Source organism: Choloepus didactylus, chromosome 4 (assembly GCF_015220235.1).
Source record: "Choloepus didactylus isolate mChoDid1 chromosome 4, mChoDid1.pri, whole genome shotgun sequence".
Taxonomy (NCBI): domain Eukaryota; kingdom Metazoa; phylum Chordata; class Mammalia; order Pilosa; family Megalonychidae; genus Choloepus; species Choloepus didactylus.
Window position 1 is genome coordinate 147,439,422 of NC_051310.1, and position 25,417 is coordinate 147,464,838.

The 25,417-nt window shown below is 39.3% G+C and overlaps 1 protein-coding gene across 1 annotated transcript in view; it reads right to left on the minus strand.

Annotated features, from left to right (window-relative positions):
- Positions 1 to 1,261: 1,261 nt before the first annotated feature.
- FMN1 (formin 1) overlaps positions 1,262 to 25,417 on the minus strand; it is a 423,214-nt gene continuing 399,058 nt past the window's right edge. The window contains 2 exon segments of the mRNA XM_037834370.1: positions 1,262 to 4,376; positions 6,822 to 6,906. Coding sequence (XP_037690298.1) covers positions 4,332 to 4,376; positions 6,822 to 6,906 — 130 coding nt within the window. The 3' untranslated portion in view covers positions 1,262 to 4,331.

A 25,417-nucleotide genomic window follows, 5' to 3' on the forward strand; every position in this document is an offset into this window, starting at 1 on the left:
CTTGCTCTTCAAAAGCCACACTCTAAAAGTTGCCTCATTTAGGCTAAAGTCTCAAGTGGGCAAAAAGAATGACTCTACCTTGTTCATGTCCTCATTGGTCATAACTGTTCAAATTCTTAAGAGCTTGCGACTTTTTAAATGTTGGATTTCATAGTATGTCCATTTTTTTTTTTTTTTTTGGTGATTCAGGAACAAACTATCTTTGGATTACCAAACTGCTGATGCTTTCTTTTCCTCATTCACCTTTTGGTCATTTTTTTCTGATTAGAGCAGGCGGATCAAAGAAAAAATGAGCACAAATCTAACAGTTCTTGTTAGCAATCTGTAAAGACAGTTGTTAAATTACTTTATAAAATCAGATATTGGAAAAAATTAGCTATAGTTTTGGAACTCTCTCCTGCTCCTCACTCCCGCCACCTCAGCCCTTGCCACAGAAAGCCCTGAACGTTTTATCTTTGGAAGGCAGTGCTACACAACAGACCAATTTAGGTGAAGATGTTCATACATCAATGTTACAGTTACTGGGAAATAGGGGCTGTAGTTCCGCATTGCTAATCCCCCTCCATACACCGACCAGATGCAGTTTGCTGTGTTGCTGAATACAATGATGCTAGGCAAGGGAGAAGTAGAAAGAGAATGAGAAAATATAACTTTCAAGAAAGCAAAAACAAAATTAAAATGAAAAGTCCCCAGTTGCAGGAAGCACTGACTATAGAGAGATGTGCAATCACAGGCCAGCAGGAAAAAACTCATTACCAAAAATACTCTTATAACTTGTCTGCTACATCTGATTGCGGTCCTTGGAGGAAACTTACCAACTATGACTCTATTATGCTGAAGGTGTCCAGTACCATTCCTTCCTCAGTTTCTCCAGTTTCCACACCAGCAGCATATGAGCTTTTCATTTATGAACTGGAGCTTATGGTAAAAGGAAGTGCCCAACGGGGGCTCAGCAGGTCTTCAGCTTGTATTATCCTTACCAGGAGAGGATAGGGTAAGGGTGGGGGGAAGGGGAAGGTCAGCACCCAATCTGATATTCAACTCCTCAATCACGTTGGCAATTTGTTTCGGCTAAAACATTTGAAGATGTAACAGCACCACTAGGTTTCCTTATTCTACAATCCAGATATCAGAAATTCTTTCTCCATAATTCCTAGGTAGTTGCAGTGAGCATTTGAGGACATACCACAGATGTGAATTCAAGACGTCTTTTGGGCAGCAGGGTCATGACCTGCGACTCCTGGAACATTCACCATCATAATATGTCAATTCATGCTTGGCCAAACTTTCCCATTTTTTTTTTTTTTCCTTTTGTAAACTGCTTCTTCTTGGGCTAAAAGGCATACAGCACACCTCCTTCTAACCTAACTTGAGACATCTCGTAGGACTGATGCGTCATACCTAACATGTTTGAATATCTCAATTCTTTAGTGCTAATGTGTAATATATTCATGTATTTATTATTGCCATTTGTTTCTGCAAGAATCTGAGCTGTTATCAAATTCTGCACTTGAATACAATGGCTAGAAAGAGATCAAGGTGCTGGTAAGTTAAGGGTTAGCGGAGTTTTAATAAATCAGGTGTGTCTGCTTAAACAGAGGCCAGCAATCCTAGCCACTGTCCTTTCTAGTTCAGAAGTGCTGTGCCCAAAACCAGACACTTATTCCCTGCTTGCCTGAGGTTCTCAAGCTTCTAAGGGTATGTATCTTCTCTTCTCACCTATGAAAAACTTACACACACCCATTTCATCTAACACTCTCTCAATTGCATTTTAGAGGGATCATTTTTGAGGCCTCCAGATTGTTTTGGATGGCCCACCTTGAACAAACTCTTCTGACATCAATTTACGTTTGAAACAGAGGCTGTGTCAATAATGTGCTGGGAGGGGTGTCCCAGAAATCTAACGCACAGTTCAAGCTGGGTGAGAATCACGGGGACTCTGTCATGGTGTCTTAAAGTTCCAATACACTTTGCTACATTTGACAGGTGTTATGGAACCACTGATTTCTCCCACGGAGGCCGGCAAACCTCACTCTTTAGAAATAGGTATTCTACTGCCTTTTTCTAGTCTGTCAACCAAGATGAAATCCAACTTGGGTTGCATTTGTCCAGCTCTCAGATTAAACATTTCCACTCATTATTCTTCAGCATTGGTTCCCTGAGAGTATGTCCTTGGAGATTTAAAAGGTCAAAGTGACAGGCCTGCTTATCTTCAATGGTTTTCTCTGTGGGCATCCTACTTAGACACCCAAAGAGGACAATAGTGATTCCATTGAAAACCTCCTCTGCTCCCTCCCATCAAGTCTGCCAGGATCCACAATGGTCTAGACTTAGGCTGGTCTCACTGAACTCAGAGTTGATTTCCATGTCAAGGGCAGAACAGGCACTTTTCTTTTGCATGGATAATACTAGAAGGAACATCATGAAGCACAGGATGGCTGTAAGTGGAGTTTGTTTTAAAATGATAAATTTCCTTGGCTTTCTTCACAGTTAAGGGAAAACGAAAACAACAACAACAAAACATAAGAAAGCAGCATGAAAAGCTTCTTGCAAGCAACTTCAAGCCTTTTTAGTCTTGGAATGGAACTTCTAGTAAGCTCCATTTCAGATTTTCTGTCTTGATGGCCTCCCCTCTTTATTTTGAATGAAAGAAAAACCTAACCTTGTTAGCATATTCTTTCTTTTGAACTGTTAGGGAAGGTGGTTAGCACCTGTCTGAATATGGCTTCTGTGACCTGATTTGATCCTGACTGTGTATTCTTAATTCCCAATATCGGCATTACATTGGGATATGCTGCTGCCTGGATTAGCTGAACCGAGTGTAAGGATCCCTGGGGGGGCTGATGGCAGGTATATCCTGGGGAGACACTCAGACACCTACCAACTTAAAAGGCTTTGGAAGGATGCTGGGACAAGGGGCAGGCCACATGCGAAGTTTGTATCAGGAAGGAATTCAAGATTCTTGCTCATGTCTAGACTGCCTTCCATCAGTTAGAGGAGAAAGCTTGGACTTCCCTCCCTTCAAGGCCTAGAAATGACAGCTTTTGATCCCATTCTCAATTCACTCCCAGCCCTTTCACTCCCCCCCCCCACACACACACACAAAACAGATTCAAAGGCTGGTGCAGTTTAAGGAAAAGAATGTCAGGAGAGAGGTCCAAGGTGGTTTCCCTTAGTGACACAAGGGGAGGTCAACACACAGGGTCCCAGGGTCAGAAAAAGCTGCCTATGTGATATCCCACTCAAAGTTGAATACTAATCACCTTCTTTTCATTTTGATATAAAGAACTTTTTCCCTGCATTTAATTTTTTTCTTTTTTAATTTTTACATCAAAGATCTCTGCTTCACACTACTCCCTGTGTCAGTCAGACAAGGTCATGATACAAGGCTGAGAACAGCATCTGCTCTCCTGTCTGCAAACTGCCTCCTGGAACAGAGGGAGATGTCCAGATGCAAAGCCACAGAATATGACGCAGAGCTAACACTGCATATCAATGTAGTGTTACTCGTTCACAAACAATCTGAAATGTAACAGGTGTTCTGACCCCACGGCTGTCCATGCTCAGGTATTACTGTTTCTCCTGGCAGTTGGGGAGCAGAATTGCTGCTTGTTCAGGAAACCACAGTGAACTGACCTAAGAAGGAAAGAATAGGCCTCACTTAATAGCCAATGTTAACTTCCTATATCGTAACTCGTTCTCCAGGATGAAGTTTATGGCTATTTCTCCTCCTCTCTACTCACATACACTTCCATTTTCTCTCCTTTTCATTATACGAATAACAACAAAAATTATTTCTGTAGGCTTGGACCTCTTAGAATAGTTTTGGTAAGTTTCAATTTTTTTGGCGGCAAAGAAGCCCCAGGGTCTTGCTGTAACAGGGTCAAAATTAAAAGCAATAATCAAAATTGCAGTGTGTAAAGACCAAAGCTTGAACTCTTCCAAGACAACTGTCATAAAAGGTCCTTTTCTTCTTCTGTGATAAGTTTACATATATCAAGCTTGGGTCAGAAGTTTTGAAATTTCAGCTTCTTTAAAATTTTGGAAAATCTTCGTAGCCCTCTGAGCTTACAGCAGAGATGTTGGACCTTCTACAAGAAACCAGTGATCAAATACTCCTCATGGTTCTCTTAAATAGCTTTTCATTGTTCCTGGGGGCTTAATAAGGGATTTCTTAAGAAGGCATGGGGTGCTCTCTGAAGATGACCTCAGAATGAGATAGCAAAACAAACGTGGTAACATATCTTTGGAGAACTTCCTGTAGCACTGGTGTTGCCAAGCTTCATGCAAGATATCCATCCCCACTGTCACCATTTTCATGGGTCTCCATTCTAGTTGGTACTTACGCTGGCTTCCTTCTGACGCAATCTTTCTTTCTGTTGTTAAAGAAAAAAAGAGTTATTTATTTCTCTAATTTTTCATCTTTCTCAAATTTTGACAAGCATATGTGGTCTAGAAAGCTAGGTAGAGTTGTACCAAACACCTTAGAGATGAGAGTATTTCTATCCCTCTTTCCCTAAACCCTCATTTACCTACCTGTCCCTCCCAAACTATTATTCTTGCTCTCCAAACAAACAAATGACAAAACGAACAATCTTCTAATCTAACCACATCCACTTAGGTCATCGACCCTTGCCATGCCAGGCTCTATAGATGGTAGACTGCCGTGTTCTGAGCTTTTGTGACAAAGGCCCTAACTGGTGGTCTTTATTAAAAGATATCTTTATTTAAGGATATCCCCTCTTCCACTGATAGAATTAGGGAATGCTCAAGAAACAGTTTCTAGGGAGTCTAAATACAAACATATCTGCATATGATCTATTATGTGAAATAGATGACCAGATTTTGTCGGTGCAGAGGGTAAAATCTCCCATTTTGTTATGGATGTTCCACTCTGCTCCTCGCGAGCTACCTTCCCAGGGACAGCCTTCTGAAGGGGAAGGGCTTGGAGGTTTGTTGGGAGGATGTGAAAACAAACAACAGTATAAAAATGAAAACACAGACTCACACGGTTAACTTTGACTCTAGAGAAGCGCATATATTAAGCATAGTATGGATGTGTGTGTCCTGCTCTTAGGGCAAACAGAAGGCTAAAAAGGAAAAGGGGAACTCACATGCCTTTGGAAAGAACAGGGACTGAGAGAAGCCCTTGGAGAATTGGATCCTCAGCTGCTTGTGATCTACGAGATGCTTCAGTGGATTACTAAACTGACCTAGATATAAATTTAAGACGTGTTTTGTAATCTTGTACACCCCTTGGTTTGTAATCTTGAATTAGGGATCAGTTTGCAAACTCTTCCCTAATTTTCCTTCAGAACAAACCAAACAGCCATAGGCAGAGGATCACAACTGGGAGCTGGCTTACAGTGGGGGATCAACCTGTAAAAGAGTGCCACGGTAAACCCAGTCTTTCCTTTATCTACAGGGCTGACCCCACTCTCTCTGCCTTGGGGAACAATGTTTGGCCACAAAAGTTAGGGTAGGGTGACCTGGGGGAAGGTATAGAATAATGAAGGAGGAAGATAAACATTAGGGTTGAACCCCTTGCCATGGAAAATCACACAAATTAATGTAATGCACAGAGGATGAGTCCATCCCGGAGGGTGACCTGCCCTAACCTCGGCTCTGCCTGACTAAGCTTTTGGGCCCTGGCTTCTCCATGGTTTATTTCTCATTCATCTACCTCAAGTAACCTGCATTTGGCTGCTGATGGGTGGGCTTGTTATGAGAGACAACATGGCCAATCCACAGAATAATCTCACTTTACAACTTATTCTCTACTTGGGTCTTGAGAGGATGTAAAGCAGCTTACAATAAGTACTCGTAATATGAAAGGGTACAATACCTAGTTTGGGACATCAGGGCAAAGGAAAAGTGGGGCTTGAAAATCAAAAGGAGGACAGTGATACCTCCTCTTACCACTCATTGCTGCTCCCTGTCATGGGGTCAGCCAAAGATGCTGGAATTAGTAATAATAAGAGAAATATCTTATTGAGCTCTTATTAGGTGCCGGGCACTTTACAAGTGTTTTCTCAGTTAAGCTTCAACATAAAACCTAAAACAAGGGCAATTTAATTTCCCTCCTTTCATTGAAGAGAAACTGAGGCCCAAGGAAGTTAAGTAACTTCACTAAGGTTTTACAAACTAGTAAGTGGCAGAGCTGGGATTTAAACCCAGGCAGATAGGATCTCAACATCGGCTCCTAAACATTTAGCTACCCTGACTATTTTCCGTAACGTGTGGTGGAGAGCACTGTGATCCTTACTGAAAACTGGACTCTGGAGGACAACTGTCCCTCAGAGCTAAGGAGGCAAGCTAGACTGGTAGGTCTAGCCCAGGAAAAGACATAAGGGCACCCAGATTCTGGTCCTGGCTTTTAGTATCCATTTGACCAGTGCTGTATCTGCATCTCAATTGCCCCATCTATCAGAGTAATACCTGATCCTTTATTTAACAGGGAGAAGGAAATGATGAGTGTGAGAATACTTGAACCATTTCAGGAGTAAGGTGCTTTGAGACAGAACCTTTCTCAGGAGTAAGGAGGTATCAGGGGCTGGGCTGGGCTGTGGAGGGTGTGAAATGCCAGGTGACTAAATTTGGTCAGAGTCTGCAGAGAGAAAGCATGAAGCTATGTTTGCTTTTTTCTGTTTTCCCACATCTGTTTTTTTACTATATGCTACTCTGGGATAGGAACCGAGAGTCTGGATAGTACCTGCCATTACTCTGAGATTTATCCTTTAAATTCAGACATATTCCTGGGTGGTTGCATTACTCCCATAATAATGAAAAATCTTCAGGTTATGTTGAAAAATGCATCTCACCAGACTAGCTGCGGGGTTGATTTTCTTTGTTTCCACTTTCTTTTCCGATGTCAACCTGCTGACTGATTCCTGAGCCATTTTTAGTCTGGAAGTGGGGAGGAGAGAAGAGGAAAAGAGAGGAAGAGGGAAAAAGGAAGAGGAAGAAAGAAAAATGGAGTCAGGTTAAACAGAAATCCAATTGCTTTTGAATTAACCAATCAGTAGTCTAAAAATATAGGAATGGTTTTTCAATGTTTTTCATTATTAAATTCAAACTCTAATTATGTGTGAAGGCTCTCTTCTGCTTTATCAAAGCTAAATATCCTTCACTGGCTGATAGGTTCCCTAGATGAGTCCAGGAAGTCTGTGTTTTTGTGAACAATGCAATGGCATCTGACTACCGGGTGCATCCAATTTACTTTCAGTGTACACTTCATGGCTCTCCATCTTGTATACACTCGGCAGGTATATCAAGACAATTTGAAAGTTGAAGTTTTGAGGAAAACAGGAAAACTACAAATATTAAAATCCACCAATTCACATCAAAAAAAGTGAAAGCACACCCCACCGAATAGGGGAAAATATTTGCAAACCATGTATTTGAAAAGGGACTTGGAATCAGAACACATAAAGAAATTTCACAGCTCAACAATCAAAACACTAATGACCCAATTTAAAAATGGGCAAAGGATTTGAATGGACATTTCTCTAAGGAAGATATACAAATGACCAATATTCACTAAAGATGCTTAATATCATTAGTCATTAGGAAAATGCCAATCCAAACCATGAGACACCACTTCACACCCACTAGGATGGCTCAGATAAAAAAGATTGCCAACAATAAGTGCTGATGAGGATGTGGAGAAAATGGAACGCTCATACATTGCTGGTGGGATTTAGAAAACAGTTTGGAATTTCTCAACTTGTTAAACATAGAGTTACCATATGACACAGCAATTCCACTGTGAGGTACACATATTCCCAAGAATAGTGAAAATATATGACCATACAGAAATTTGTACATGAATGTTCATAGCAGTATTATTCATAATAGCCAAAGAGTGGAAACAATTCAAATGTCCATCAACTGATGAATGGATGAACAAAATGTGGTAAATCCATACAATGGAATATTACTAGGCCATCAAAAATAATGAAACACTAATACGTGCTGCAACATATATGGACCTCAAAACATTATGCTAAGTGAAAGTATCCAATCTCAAAAAATACATATTACATGATTCCATAGATATAAAATGTCCAGAATAAGCAAATCCATAGAGACAGAAAGTAGATTAGTGATTGACGTGGATGGGGGGGAAGGAGAGAATGAGGAATGACTACTGATGGGCAAGAAATTTCTTTTCGTATTTGTATTTGTATTTTTGTATTTGCTGAAATATTCTAAAATTGGATAGTGGTGAGGGTTGCACAACATTATAAAACACTAAAACCACTGAACTGTACACTTTTAAAGGGTCAATTTCATGGTACATGATTTACATTTCAACAAGGCTGTTATTAAAAAGAAACTCACCAATCCAACAAGATATTATTTCTTACCCATTGGTAAGATTTAGACTTGCAAATCTAAAAGTCAGACAATAGCAACTGTTAGTGAGGATATGGGAAGTGTGAACTGCCACACAATGCAGTAGGAAGTATACACTGATGCAGTAGGAAGCATAAATTGATACAGCTGCTTTGGCAGTATCAAGTACAACTGAAAACATGCACACCCTATGAACCATCAATTCCTCTTCTAGAAAAGAAACTTTGCACATGTGCACAGGGCTTTCACTGTGACAATATCTACAATAATGAGAAACTGGAAACAACCTAAAGAGTAACCCATAGGGTAATGGATAACTCATTATCGCAAATAATAATAGCCAACATTTATTGGGAGCTTACTCTGTGCCTAGTACTGTTCTACCTGCTTTATTTGAAGTAGAACATTTAATTCTTACAATAACTCATGATAGAAACTTTTATTATCCTCACTTTACAGGTCTTAATCACCATGCAGTGCTGCTTATGTATTTCATTCATTCAATGGAATATGGTATGAAAGTGAAAGGAAAGAACTAGATCTACAAATTCAACATTTACAGATCTCAGAAGCACAACAGTAAGAGGGTGAAGAATTTTGCAGAATAATATAGCAAAGAGGCAATCTAGCATGAGGGTCAAGAGCTCAGGCTCTAGAATCTGACCACTGTGGGGATTAATTTCAAGCCCCACCACTTATTAGCAGTGTGACCCTGGGCAAGTGACCTCTCTGTATGCCTTGATTTCAAAAAAAGGGTGATAATTATATTTACTACACAGTCACTGCAGGAATTGAGATAGGAGAGCTCTAAGCAGAGAGAAATCACAATATATGCTAGATACTATTGTTACTTTATATGTAGTACGCTACAGTGTGTGTGTTTTAAAATAGCATCCACAAAATATTGCTCACAGATGTATGCACTTGTCAGTAATAACAGACATGCATCTATCTATATTTATGTACAGATACACACATATAAAGGTATTAAAAACCAACTAGAATGATACTAATTTCATGATAGAGAACATTGCTGGAAAATGAGGGAAGAGAATGGGATTTGGGGGTGTGTGGTATGGCAACAAGAATTTCATTTTTATCTATAAGGCTTTACTTTTATTATTAAAAACCCCCAAAACAGGGTCTAAGCGTCTCTGCTCTAATGAAAACACAAGGATTTCATGTGTTCTGCCACTGTTCTGCTCATAAGCAGAGGCTTTGCCCTGATCAAGGTGGTGGAATGAGAAGCTTCAGGGCTCCATCCCCCCCAAGAAAATTTGAAAAACCAGCAAGATCTGGCAGAAATATCTTTCTCAAAGTTCCAGAAAACAGTTAAAGGACTACAGTAACAGGGCAAGTGCCGAATCAAGAAAACGGCTACTTAAAAGCCATAGGATCTTGTGGTGCCCTGGACGGCCCCTCTCCCACCCCTTTCTGGCTCAGCCTGGAATCCGTCTGAGCTCTCAGTGTGGATCCCTGGTCCTGGAGCCAGGGGGAGCAGAGTAACCCTCCTGCACATACTGGTGGCATGCATGTCTGGTGCAATCTGTCCGGTGGTGGCCTGAGGGACTCGCTGTCTCAGAAATTGCCCTGCACGTAGAAGGCAACTCGCTGAGCTCGCCTACGAAACACTGTGTGAGAGAGTCAAGTGGCTTCTTTGGGCAAGGGGCTGCTGCTGTAAGATACAGTGCAGTACCCAGACTGTGAGGCAATTGTTTCCTAGGGAGGAGGGGACACATTCATATCGTATAAACAGGGAAATCCTGTAGGATATGGGGACTCTGTATTTTATGCATGAGTTTTATGTAAATTACAACTGCTCTAATAATAAAAAGGGAAAAAAAAAGGTCCAAAATAGACTCAAAGAACGATCAAGAAAACAATAAACCAACACAAAAAAGAATATCAATAGAGAGATGGAAATTATGAAAAAGAACCAAAGAGGGCTGAAGAACCCAGTTAAGAGAAATTAAAAATTCTCTATAGGGGTTCAATAGCAGACTGGAGCTGGTAGAAGAATCAATCAGTGAACCTGAAGATAAGATAATGGAATCATACATTCTGAGGAGCAGAAAGAGGAAAGAATAAAGAAAAGTGAACAGAGCCTGAGGTGGCTGTGAGACACCATCGAGTGTACCAAAATACACATTGTGAGAATCCCAGAAGGAGAGCAAGGGGCAGAGAGAATATCCAAGAAATAATGGCTGGAAACTTCCCATATTTAATGAACAATGTGAATATACACATCCAGTATGCTCCATGAACTCTAAACAGGATAAACCCAAACAGAACCAAGTTGCTGCATATTGTACTCAGACTGTAGAATGCCAAAGATAAAGGGAGAATTTTAAAGCTGCAAGAGAGAAGCAACGGGTTATGTACTACAGAGCCTCAATAAGATTAAGTGCAGATGATTTCTCTTTGGAAGCCATGGAAGGTGGTAGGATGCCATATTTAAAGTGCTGAAAGCAAAAAACTGCCAACCAAGAAGTCTATGTGGCAAAACTGTCTTTTGAAAATGAGGGAGAGCATAAGACTTTTCCCAGATAAACAAAAGCTGAGGGAGTTAAACATCACCAGACCAGCCTTACAAGAGATGCACAAGAGAGTTCTGCAGGTTGAAAGGAAAGGACAATAGACAATAGATTAAAGGTGAATGAAGAAATAAAGATCTTTAGTAAGAGTTATGGCAAGGGTAAATTCAAATGCCAGTTCACTATATTTTTGGTGTGAAACACCACTTCTTACTTCCTACAGAATCTAACAGGCAAATGCATAATATGTAATGAGAAATCAGTGGTTTTGGATTCATAACGTATACACTTCTAATTTGTGACAAGAACCAAAGGTGGGGAGATGGAGAGGTAAAGGAACACAGTTTGTGTGTACTACTAAAGTTAAGTTGATATCAAAGCAAACAAGATGCTACAGATTTCGGATGTTAAATTTAAGTCCCATGGTAACTACAAAGATATCAGAGAATATACAAACTCACAGAGACAGAAATTAGGTTTCTGTTTTGGGAGATGGGAAAGTTTAGTAATTGAAGGTGGTGAGGGTTCTGCAACATAGTAAATATGATTAATCCCACTGAATGGGATCTTTGGGCATGGTTGAGATGGGAAAGTTTATGTTGTACATATTCCCACAGTAAAATAAAAAAGAGTAAATAAAGAGACAATGACAATTAAAGGCGATACATGATTCTGAATTAGTGCTAACAAAGGAGAGGAGAAGGCTCAAAAGGACATTAATGAAGATGTGAAAAAATAGGAATATAGATTGTAAGCTTTATATCAATGCTAAATTTCTTGATCTTGAAAACTGCACTTAAGGTGCCTACATAAGTGAATATCCTTGCCCTTAGGAAATGTAAGGAGCATGATGTACACGGCATCAAGGAGTCTACACTCAAGTGTTCAGAAAACGGATTGATAAATACACAAAGAAAGAGACAGACAGACAGATGGATAGCTAGACAGATGGACTGATGGGTAGATAAATAGAATGATACAACAAATGTGTCTAATGTTAAAACTGGTAGATTTGGGTTTCTGGGGGAAAGGGGTATGTTGGAGTTCTCTGTACAGGGTTTGTATCATTTTTGTAACTCCCCTGTAAGTTAGCAAGTATTTCAAAATAAATATTTTAAAATAAAAAAAAAATCAAATAATATGTGAAAAAATGTTGGTTGTTAATTCTAGGCAGTGGGAACATGAGTGTTACATTATTCTTGTATTCTTCTTTATTTTAAAAATTTCTCCAGAAATTAAAAAAGTATTAACTATTTAAAGATCCACCAACCCACTGACACTTTAAAAAATTAACATCCTTTTTCTTCAGGGCTTAAATAAAAAACTTTTGAGCAATATCAATCACATTCTTGCTATCATCAATAAGTGGCTGAGTGGCTTAGTTTTCTGCTTAGCTACTTTGACACAATTTGCTTAAAATACACACCTAGTATCCCAATCTCCCTGCCTAGATGTAGGGGGTTCATTACAATGAATTCACATGCTGACTTCTGAATCAGAAAAGAAATAAAATGAGACAAAGATGAGCAATGATTTACAAAACCCAAGGGGAAATACATCTGCAAAACTGCCATGAAAATGGGCGTTTTTCAATATGGGCATATGTCTGATGTATACAACCACACTGCAAAAATAGCTGTGATTATACTCAACGCAAGAGAAGAATGCACAGAAAGGATCAAATCCAGGTCAGACTACATTGGAGACTCTGACTACTAAGGAATTTGCAAACTAAGATGACAGCACTGTAAATAAAGCCCACAGTTTATAACATCTATTCTTCCTACTTTTCCTCCAGCCAGCTTTCTTTTCAAAGTGACCTGTTACTCCCATTCCAATGGAATGGTTTGGAATTACTATTAGTGGGTCCCCTAACTTGCAGGAAACTTTTTTTGGTCATCTTTTGCTGGAGAAGCTTGTTTTCACCTTTGAATTCTGGTCTCTTCTTCCAGAGCTGGCCTTCTATCATGCATTACCTCATTCCTCAGCAGTGCTGCAACCAGTCTCCTTGTTCTCTGGATATCTGGGTGGCGGTGGGGTTTGGAAGCAGTGGGAGCCAACCTACAGTCTTGTCCCCATTGCAAATCATTTCTTACTGGCCAGTGGCTATTCCACAGACTACAGGCTATATCCTAGACTTCCCAGGACAATTCTGATCTCAGTGATTCTGTCCTGATCTTCTCCAAATGTTCTCACTTGATAATTATGTCTCCCTTCACAGGGCATTCTTGAAAATCTTAAAGGATTGGGAGAAGGCATAGCTCGCAGCAAGGAGATTCAGCATCAGGCAGACTTGATTCAAATTCTACCAGTTTGAGAACTCGGGACAAGTTTATCAGCTTCTCTAAATTTTAGTTTCCTCACCTATAAAATGGAGGTTAATATCAACCTTATGATATCATGTGAAGATTACATGAATTAATATATGTAAAACATCTAGCAAAAACCTGGAATATTTCATGTAGTCAATAAAGGATAACCACTATTATTGAATCTTTTGTTGCAGAGATAAAGGAACTCTTTAAGGATGTAGTTCTTGACTACAAACTGAACGAATGGAACTATTGCAGTAATATCATTTAAATGTGTCCTGCAAGCAAACCAACCACCTACTACTGTTACCCTGAGATTTAACCAAGAACTCACCTCATTCTCTCTGAAATGATCACAGATTCTAACGGTCAGGTCCAGAAGCTAAATTTTAGTGAAAAATGCCCCAAATTTCTTAACTAAATAAAATAAGAGATGCTATCTATTTAAACTTCCAAACAAAAGTTATGTACTTTCTCCTATCTATATATATTAAGTTTCCTTTAGATAAGAAATATAAATAAAATTAGAATTTCAAATATCAAAGAGCTTCTAAGTTAATGTTTTCACATTGACTTTGTTTTCTGAAAATCAAAGTGTGTTCCTTACAGAAATTTAAAATATGTGTAAATCTAAAAATTATAATTTTAGTTTAAACCATATATTTAAAAATATAAAAGAAAAGTAAGAATTACTGGCCATTTTAATGGTTTTCTCAGAATGTGGTCAAGACATAACTGGACAAGATAATGAAAATTATCACATGCGTAGCTCTCTGCTAGACGGTCAGCTCCATGAGAGCAGAGATACGGTTACCATCATTTTTCCTGTGGTATCCCTAGCCCTTGACATAGGAGCTGGCATATAAGTGCATGCCATAAAGATTTACTGAATCAGTGGTGACCTATAGGAAACAACTACTGAAAAAGTCCACTACTTTCCTAAAATACTGCCCACTCAAGTTTCTCGAAAATGCTGAGCCCCTTCTCGTGCATGTGGCTGTGCAGTCACTTGGCTCTGTGAAAACAGCTCCCCGTGTGGTTTAATGCGCTGCTATCACTGTCTTGAAATTCTTCATTTTTAAAACAAGGGGCCCCACAAATTATGTAGCTGGTTCTGCCTGAGACTTCCAAGCACATTTCAAGCCATTTTATTTCGGGCACATTCTAAGCCTTTTTTTCAACCTTTTTTATCAGGGCATTTTTATTACATAAAGGAAAGTAAAATTGGTTGGACAGAATTGATAACTCCTTCCTCCTTCCCTTATACCTTCTTCGAAAGTTGTATTTATCTTACTTTGTCCTGATAGTTTATATGCCCCTGCTTTTGCACTAGATTGGAACTTCTCAAAGGGAGGGGACATGACATCACAGCATCTTGCACAGAACCTGGCATACAATAAGTAATTGATAAATACTGAATAAATGAATATATAAACAAATAAATAAACAACTACAAATCAGTAGTAGCTAAACTGTAAAAATCCAGGCACCCACCATGCATGAATTATGGGTTTTCACAAGTCCTTTAAATATCACCTGAATATAACATCACCAATGCTCAAGACTGACCCTGCAAAATAGAAACTGGCAAATTCTCACTAGATTCTCTGCATGCCCTTAACATTAGAGTTGACATCACTTTTAGAAAGCAAAGTTGGTTTTCAGCTGGCTTTGTAGCATACCTGTGTTAAAAAACAAATGCTTAAACATTTCTGATAATCTAGCTATGTCATGTGTATTGGCATGACAGAGCATATGGCAGGTCTTAAAAACTGTTCTGACCTGTCAACAGATTGCTGGTTACCTATATATCTATGTATTTGTGTATCTATCTGTGTATCTCTCTCTCTCTAATCTATCTATGTATCTCCATAGGTATCTATGTATCTACTTATCTATGTGTCTATCCATTTATCTGTTTATCATGAAAATGTTCTTCAAAAACAGTGGGCAAGGTGTCATGTATCTGCTGAAGATGCTACACGGCTGCTGCTGTTGACTGCATGAAAATTACTCAGAATCAGTGTTCTTCCATTTATGTCAGAAAATTCTAGAACAGACCTTACATACTGGACGACTGCAATTTGATCAACCAATAGAGGGTTTAAATAAATTTAAATTTAAATTCAGTTTTGATTTGAAGTAGATTTGAATTCAGTTGCTAACTTTTGTATATATGGGGATTTTGTATAAGAATTCAAATTTCTTATTTCTCATATAAAACAGGAAGGAAGGGGAATATTGAGCGGCATTACTGGGCAGCAACAATCAGATGGGGCAGACGCTTCTCAGCTAGCTGCATTTCCCATTACTTCCTATCATAACCAAACCTGCAAGGCTGCCAGGCAGTGCCATCTACCAGCTGACTTGCCTAGTTGATTTGCTTATCCCTAGTGCACTTCACTCATTTGTGGTGCTTGGCTGGACTCCATAAGCTCTGATGTCTCTTGTGGAGGCCGGGAGACTTGTTGGATGGTTACTATGATAGTCCAGGAGTGAAGGGATGAGAACCTGGATAATTGAAATAATATTCTAAATAATCAAGTTCCCTGCAATCCATTCTACTCATTAGGTTGTTCTCAATTAATAATGCATAACCCTGAGAAGGTCAATTCCTCCCCCAAAACTTTCAATGACCCCCAATCAACTATAGCAGGGATTGGCAAACTTTTTCTGTAAAGGACTAGACAGTAAACATCTTAGGAGTCTTGGGCCATCGGTTTCTGTTCTAACTATTTAACTCTGCCTTTGTAGTGTGAAAGCAGCCATAGACAATACATGGACAAATGGGCATGGTGTGTTCTACTAAATTTTATTTACAGAAACAGGCAGAGGATCAGATTTGGCCTGTGGGCTATAGTTTTCTGACCCCTGAACTGTAGTATTGGATTTAAATTCCTCAGCCTGGCCATCAAAGCTCCCCCTGTTTTAACTCAGGTTCCCTGTCTAACTTACCTTTTCAGAACCAGATCTGGGTTTGTATTCATATTGTGTCAGTTAAATTAGTTGTGCCCATAGGTAAGTTACTTAACCTCAGAGTCTTCATTTCCTCATCTTTTAAAAGTGGGAATAATACCACTTAAAACAGTTGCTGTGAAAATTGAAGAGGATGTTAGATATAATTTATCAAGTATTCTTTTCTTCACCTCACTTCATGTGCTCTATGTACTGGCCAATTTATTCACCATTCTTTCTTACATGGCTTTTCCCATCTCTGCATTTTGTTCTTACTGTTGTTTCCTCAATGACTTTCTTACTCATTTCCATGTGTTCAAATTCTTCCCATTCTTCAATTCCCAGCCTAAGTGCCAAAGTCATGAAAGCTTCCTTCATCTCTCTTAGCGAGAAGTAATTGCTCTTCTCTGAAGTGAAAGGGCACTTTGTGCCTCTCTTACAGCACTTAGCACTTTTCATCTTAGAACTGCATAGGTGTCTTATTTCCTTAAACCACTGAACCACTGGAACACAACGATCATGACTTACACATATCTGGGTCCCCTCCCTTCTCTTACATCCAGCACTGTGCTATGCACAAGTCAGTTCTTAGCAAATATCAAAGTGACAAAGGAATACTTTACACTGACAATTTATATTTTTTATCTTAAACCTGTCTAAATGTTTAGTATAGAAGCAGAGTCCTAGGGTGATTATCTATGTGCTTACCCTTGGAAAAACACCATAAGAAAAAATATGGTTCCAGTTATTGATTAGCTGATTGAGTCCCAAATAAGGAAATAGAAAGGTTGCTTGAGACCACCCAAATGTGTGAAATATTTATAAAGTCAAATTATGTATACATTCTGGGATTCCTAAGAGTATTCCCATTACTTTTTCCACAAGGATACTGAGACTTACAGAAGTTATATAACTTGTCCCAAGTCTGGAATTTGACCCTCTCATATAGGAGGTAAGATGTTTTCTGCATTTATTCAAGGAGAACCCACTGGCCAGATAACGTCTAGCTACTTACATGCGCAACCTTTTCCTTTGGCTCTATCATTTATGGAGAAGTTTTTGTTTCTGGCCTAGATACTGGTTCTATTTTTGTTTCTGGTCTAAATATTTGGCTCTAGAATATCATACATATTTGCTCATGAGTACTCATAGAAAGCACCTAGGCTTGATCTCAAAGATTTTGTGGCACTCTCTCTTAAAAAAAAAAAAAAAACAAAAAACAAACTTGAAATATATGACAAATATAGCTTCAAAATATTAGAGAAAGACAATATTCCCAATTTATGAATGCCTCAATAAAACTGACTTTGGGGATGCTATCTTTTCTTCTTTCTCACTATCATGCATGCATTTCCTAAGGAGTTACTGGGGACCCCAGTAAATTGCACTTGCTGCCAAAGTCTACTGAGGAAGGACATGAGCGTGAATGAGTTGGGATGCCAAGCATGTCCACAGATGTTCATTTCCAGTCCTTACTTTATAGAAGAGGTTCATAAACTTTGTTTTATATTAGAACCACCTGGGGAGGGAGTTCTACTTCTGCTTAGAATGTAAAAAGCTGCAAGGGAACACAGATCCCATCCTAAGAATAAAAAAAAGCTGGAGAGTTTATAATATAAATCATACTTTGCCTTCAACACATCAGACAACTGGGGTTACAAGGCAACCAAGTGGACTGCACTCCAAAGAGTGACATGCTTTTCCTGTTAGAGGCTTAGGCTCCCCACTATTACCACCTCCTTTTCTAGGAAACCTTAAAAACTGGGGATTCTCTGGGCTTTCTGCTGGCTGGATTTATATACCAGCAGCTAAATCCAGCCAATTCAGAACCCAGCCATTTGTAAGACTAAAAAAGTACAAGGTCTTTATTCTTTTGACAATAGGTATTTCATCGGTTTATGGTTTACGAGGCAGAATATACTGAAATCATCATGGAGTTTATAATAACAGAACTATCTTCATTTTTGACCACTGGAATTAAGCGCACTGGCCAATAAAGAGATTAGTGAGACACTGAGGAAGTAGGGCAGATAGGGAACTCAAATTCTTTTACAATCCGTGTCATGACTGGAAAAACCAATAGTTAAGAGCAGTGTGTTCAGAGTTCCAGAGAGCCTTAACATTCAGCAGAGGCGCCTCAGGGAGAGGAGACAGAGTTAGGGGACCTTCTAGATCCCCCAAATCCACAAGCCCCTGCTCAACTAGAAAAGCTTTACTTTATCTGTTTTATATATTGGGGTTTCATATATGTTTTCATTTGAACAAAAAGACTTCTATTTAAAAAAAAAAAGTTGGAAAACCACTGTGTATGGAATTTAACAGAATTCACTGAAACTCCTTGGGGGAAAGAGAGAAAAAATAAACAACTCTCCTTTCCGGGAGAATGATAGCCAACAGAAAGTTCTTCCTAAAAGAATTGTACAAGGATATCTTGGAGACAAACAATTGGTTAAGAAGATAAGGTCTCTTAAAAGGATGATTCTTCTGACAGCTATAGTCACCAGATTCTGACTTTTGCAATATAGACAATAAGACCAAGGAAATGGCTTCAGAAGCACAGAAGTAAAGTGTTAGCCTATAGTGGTACAAGCTTCAAAGAGGAAACCCTATCAGCCACCCAGAACAGTGTGACCTAAAAACATTAATCACTTCATGACCCAGAACATGTATACATCTTCATCCAAGACATTCAAAGTAAAAGGATTTGGAAACATTGGTGGATAACGACAAAGAAAAGAAAGGTATTGTAGGGAATACGACTCATGGAATGCATGTTGGTAAAAGCATGAAATCTGACCAGCTGTAACGTGAATCTGTTTAAAAGAAGACTTAATATCACTCATCACTAGAGAGAGGAGGTCAAAGTAGTTTAGAAAAATGGACAAGGCAGGCTCTGTGTGCCACCACGTATAGCAATGTGCCTCTAAGATAGCACGCCACAGGGAATACTATAGTTTCCTCAAAGGCATAATGATAAAAGCTCTAGGTCCAAACCACTACATGAGCTACAATTTAAAGACATGTGAACTAGAATCTCTCTAACAAATATAAGAACTCTTAATTCTAGTGACTCTTCTGAAATATATGTAGGAAACACATTAATCAAGAAAGGGACACGAAAAAACATGCCTTTGTCAATGGCCCAGTAAATTCTGGTATAGGACCCTTTGAATGGTGGATAAGGATTCTGTGGGATGGAAAAAGTATTGGCACCTACTGTAGATCACACTTGTAAAATAAATGACTTGCCAGTGTTTGATCCTTCTGCTGGTCTAATTACCCAATGTGGATTGGCTTTACCAATAATTATTCATGACAGCTTTTCATATCAGCAAATGCTGACATTTTTATGCTCCCCCTTTAGGAGAAAAATGTCAGAGAATGGGTATAAGAAGCTGCAAAGAATACATACCAATTGGCTTTCCTTATATCCTTGAGCTTTGAACTAAATAGCATTGGGCCAAGGTACAAGAAATGCAATACAAAGAGACATTGGCGCGGTGTGGGGCTGACTATCTTATCCAAGGAAACTCAATGCCACTTTGGAGCAACTGGAGGAAATAACTTGATACACTTCTCATCAGGATTACCTGAAGAGTAGATGGCTGTTTTTAATTTTGTGCTTTTAGAAGGAAATCATCACATCCAGTTATCCCTTTGGTCACTTGAATGTTAGAAATAAGGGTCTGTCCACTCTGTGGAGTTCATTCAGGTCTTCTGAACAGAGTTACTGTCCCTAATTCATTGAGTCATCTTGTTTCTCCATGGCCAGGGGAAAAGGGGCTGATGTTCAGCTTTGATTCCAAATAAGTGTGCTCATGAAGATCTGCCGGGGCTATGAGGACCCCTCATTTCCAGGCATCTTGACCAGATTCCCTCACTAGATGTTTTTGAATTCCTGATACAACTATTACCCATGGTTAATAGTTGTGAAAATCAATGACATAAGTAAAGTCATTTTTCATTGTCAGTCAAAAACAATGAAAAGACCAAACTCTTAACCCCTCAATGTAAAGGGAAATTTCTTCCTCACTGCAGCAGCCAAAGAAGACATCATTGACCAGACTCTGTGGAATGTTTCCAAACAGCAAGAAAATAAAACCCAGCAAAAAGACTTATAGATAATATGAAACAATGGGTAACCCCCAAATCATATATCTCAGGCAGGCCAATAGGGCCACATACTAGACACACACTCTTCTATGCTGCCATTTTTCTTTTTAGAGTCTGGCCCCTGACCCTGCCCACCCTTCTACCCCATAACCCACAGGTCAGTGTCACTGACAGCCCATGGTAAGACAGACTAGCAGAGAAGTAGCATCAGATCTTAGCTCCTTACACGTCAGCACTCAGTTTCTAAAAGTTATCCCATGATAAATTAGTCTAGCACTCCTACTTCCTAAATTTGACATTTTCCCTACCCCATTCCTAAATAAGAGATTTTTCTATATACAATTAGGAGAGTCCTCTTGGAGACCAAATGTCATCAGCTACAAAATCAGCCACTTCATAGTTTTTGTGGGCTATCATTTGTAGTACCCAAACACACTTTGACTTCCAGTGATTAATTGCAGAACAAAGGCTGCTTCCGTGTGCAGAGCTTCTCCCTCAGGCCACAGGGGAATGGAAGAGGGGGGTCTCTGGACTTGCCCTGGAATGCATGATCAGTTAAAGCCAATCACTCTGCACTTGGTAGACATAACACTCCCAGCCGACCTGGTGATTTAGGTGCAGAGTGAAAGGTAACAGCACTGCATTTCCTTGTTCAGGGAGAAGCATCTGCGAGACGGCTTAGAAACCGAAGTCCGCCCTGTGTCATGAATCTGCAAATTTAACTGAAATGCACAGCTAGACTTCGGAAGACATTTCCAATCCTGCCTGCAGATGCCAACTTCCTCCTTTTTGGTTTTGAAACCTGTACCACCTACTGAGTCTTACCAAAACCCAGAACTGATGAGAGCCTGTTTGCACTGGTGAGTAAAACAAGGGGTGAGGCAGGGAGCCTTTCTGGCGCTCCTCAAATCACACTACCCAGGCAGCCCCCCTATTCCATCTATGCCCAAGGCGGGAGTTGTCAGAAGTCTCACAGATAAATGATTTAGAAATATTTTAGCTGAATGAAGGAGACTTACTTTGGGTTTCCATTGCTCTTTGCCAAGAGAGGGAAACAGAGTGTGGACAGATGCTCTCTAAGGTTCTTATTTGAGCTCCAAAGAGGTCTGGGGCTTGGCACAGTCATAAATCCCAAGGATCTCCGCTTGACAGTTTTTTTTTTTTTTTTAACAAATTGAAACTAATGCAGTCAAGAACAGAGAAGGTGATTGTTTTACCCTATTAACTAATCTTTCTTCTTCTGAACATGTCTATTCTCTTGAACAAAGCTTTTATGGTTTTAGATGTTTGGGCAAAAATGACCCATATGGGATATATTTGGGAAATTCTACTGCCAAAATGCAAACAAATAAGGTATCTCATCTATTAGTAGCAAGCAGCCAATCTTATAATCAATTTCAATACGGTAAAAGAAAACAAAGTGCTCATTTTTTTTGACAAATATTAATTAAGCATCTTCTATGTATAAGGAAATATAAGTTGCTAGGGAGAAAACAGAGAAGTATAAGACACTACCTTTGTCTTCTAGGGACCTAAGGAGAAGATATCTATAACTGAGTAAATGAAAAACAAATCAGTAAATGCCAAAATAGAAGTGACAGTAAGCCCTTAGAATATTAGAGGAAAGAGAGCTCACAGGGATGGGGGGAAAGTTCATGAAGGAAGTTATATGATCAGATTAAATTCTTCCAGAATTTATGGGACTCTTCTAGAGTCCCACAGTTTGCACAGTACTTGATATATAACAGGTATTTAAAAGTATTTATTTAAGTCAAGCTGACTAAGGGATGCCAATTTATATTATTAGAATGCAAAGAAGTGAGAGACTGGTGTGGAACAACTCCTCAGAGAAGCACACACAGAGGAGATGGAAGATAGGCTGTCCCCAGGAATCACATCAGGTGATTCCTCCAGAATGTACACTGAATTTCCCAAGTCCACAAATTTGCTATAAAGCCTACCAGAATGTCCTTATTCCTTTCTTCTCTAAGTAGCTAAATTCATCTTCTGGTTGGTACCCAGCTCATTTCCTACTTAAGCTCACAGGAAATCAGGGTTGAAGAGACAATCAAGACCACCTAAGTCTAGAGGTTCCTAAATGTGGCTGAACAGAAAAATCACTGGGAGGTGTCCTCCTCCCTCAGGCCTCCAAAGTTTTCCTGATACATTCAAGCAAGGGATGTGAACCCAAGGCATTTATTGAGGCAATCTAACACAAAGTGTTTTCTTGCTCTGCCATCAATGTGGAGAGCTTTCTAAGACCCAGCTTCCTAGGCCCTGCTACCAGGGATTCTGATTCAGTAGATCTGTTGACATTTTCATAAAGCTCTCCAGGTGATTTGGAAGATCCGCCAGGTGTGGGAGCCACTTATCTCCTCCTTTCTACCAATGGCATCTGAATTTCCTGCCTAGGGCTGATCCTGTTTCTTGCTAAATATCTTTCCAGAGCCCTCTCTCGCCCCTACATTTCCCTGTGGTTATCTTCTCCTCCAAATTCTTACACCACCCAGGATCTTCAATGTTTATTTAATAATCATTTTGCACTATGTTGTGAAGTCCTTTCAATGTCAAAACATGTATTGGGCATTGTGCTAGAGAATATACCATAGGAGATATGACAAGGAACAAGTTTATGTCCTAGAGGTGGAAAAAGACATGTAAATCACTAAAATAAAAAGATGGTAAAAAACAAAAAACAAACATGCTATCTGAAATCAGAGGAAGAGGTGGTTACTTCTGCTTAGGGGGATTTCAGAAAATTTCAGCTGGGTTTGGAAGTGGTCCTGGAAGGATGACCATATTTTGATCAGCAGGAAATAACCAGGGACATTGTAATACAAAGAAATTATTCAATGACAACACAAGGAAGAAAGTGCATGTATGAGTGGGGGTTATGGTGTATACATGGGAAGAGGTGGCAAAAAGAAATGAGGCAGAAAAGGTGAGTTAAGGGTAGGTTTTTGGAGGGTCATGTAGCAATTTGGGAGAGAATAAGGAATACTTATTTTTGGCTTTAAATAAGCCAAAAAAGATCTAGGTCCTTATCCCTGCTCTCCTGCTTACTAGAGAAAAACTGTGACACTGGCAATTCATTTACTCTCTCCTTTGCTCATCTGAGAAATAGCAATAAACCCTCCTTTCAGGGCTATTGTGAGGATTCAGTGAGTTAAAGGATATAAACATAGATATGAAAGGATATAAATATATATAAAGAATATAAATATATAATCTTTTCCCTTTATTTAATGAGCAATGGAAAACAATGGAATATTTCAAAAGAAAGAAATGTGATCCTAATTGTTTTAGAATGATAACTAGATGCACTGTTAAAGGTCATTAAAGGGGAAACAGAAAATCTATAGGCAGAAAGAACAGTTAAAAGTAGGTTTAATAATCCAGGAAAGAGAAGCTGAGATCCTGAATTAGGGTGGTGCTACTACAAACACAGGGGACAGAAGAATAACCACCAAAGAGGCAAAATTGAGAAGAGTTGCAAGAGATGGAAAATTAATCTTGAGACATTAAAGATGATTCAAGTTTCTAGCCCAGCTAGAAAGCTCCCAAGAGGTGGACAGTGGTGCCACTGAGAGTCTGGGTACCTAAGAGGAGTAGACTTAGTTGAAGCAGAATAAATTCTAGCTGGGACATTTTGAATTGGGGATGAAGGCTGGGCATCCTGTGAGAATGTTTAATGTACAGAAGACTTGGGTCTAAGACTTAGAAAAGAGGTTGGTTCTGAATAGGAAGACTTGGGAGGCCTCAGCTGAAGCTGTGAAAATGGTTGGGACTGGCTAGGGAGAGAGTAAGGAGCAAGAAGAGAAGAAGACTGAGATGTGAACCCTGGGAGAATGTCCACACTTAAGGAACAGAACAGAGAGAGGAGTTTGTAAAGGAGATGGTGAGGGAATGGTCACCTATACAGAAAGAGACCCAGAATACTATCAGAGCAATGAGGCATTTCAAGACTTCTGGAAGAGGCTATCATCAGTGTCAAAACCTAGTAGTGACAAGGAGGTAGAAGGAGCCATTTGACTTCACAATTAGGAAATGTGGCAAAGTCTGCTAAAGGTCTCAACAGCCATTACTCCTGCTTCCTTTGGTAATGGAACCCTTAGTCTTTGGCTGGGCATGCGGATCCCAGCTAAAGCTTTTATTTCCCAGTCTCCCTTGTGTATGGCCATGAAACTAAATTTTGCCCAGTGGGCTAAAAGTGGAAGTGATGTGAGTACTTTCCAAGTCACATCCTTAAAATGAAAGAGTGTGCCTTCCCCTTCCTGCTGACAGGAACTTAGAAGTAGTGGAGTGGTGATGTGAGCTATCTTCCACCTCGTGAATAAGGATCACACCTTTAAGGGAAGGATGGCGGCCATGAAAGAGAAGGACCCTGAGTCCTTGAAATAAATGTTTCTCGTTTAAGCAGCTGTTATTTTGGTTTTTGTTATGGCAGCTGAGCCTTTATCTTTACTGATACAGGAAGGAGTGAGAGGTTAAAAAAAAAAAAAAGGAAGTGAGGAAATGAATATAAAGCCTTCTTTCAAGAAGCTAGGAAAAGAGGTGGAATGATAGTTTACAGAGGAAACAGAGTCAAGAGAGTTTTTTTTGGTCTTTAAAATCAGTGGTCCGAAAATTCCTACCATTTTTTAGTATACTATCTCCTCCCCTTATTCACAGCATATTTTTAATTTTGCTAATGTAGTTTTAAATTTATTGCTTGAGAAATAAGCAGGTTTTATTCTCAGTGATTATGAAACTTCGTTTATAAGTTAGGTCTTCGGGACATTTACTATTTGCATATTTGTACTCAACTGCCTTCCAATGTGACTTAGGAAAATTCAAAGTTTTGCCAATTAAGAGGGTGATTATTTGTATTATTAAAGGGGTCCTTTAAAATATTAAGCTTCTTAGCAGTTAAGTGCATACAAGCCATGTAACTCTTTAACAAGGACTAGGGAAAAGAAAATGAACTTGTTAGAAGTTACTGTAATGAACATGCACATATGCCAGTAGGAAAGTAGAATTCAATAAATAAAAACTTAGTTTATGGAACTTTTTCCAGGAATAACTTTATCATATAAAGACAGGAATTCTTGCAGTGTCTCAACTGCAATCAATGGCTGCTTTGTGGGTTGAGTGACGGCCTCTCTA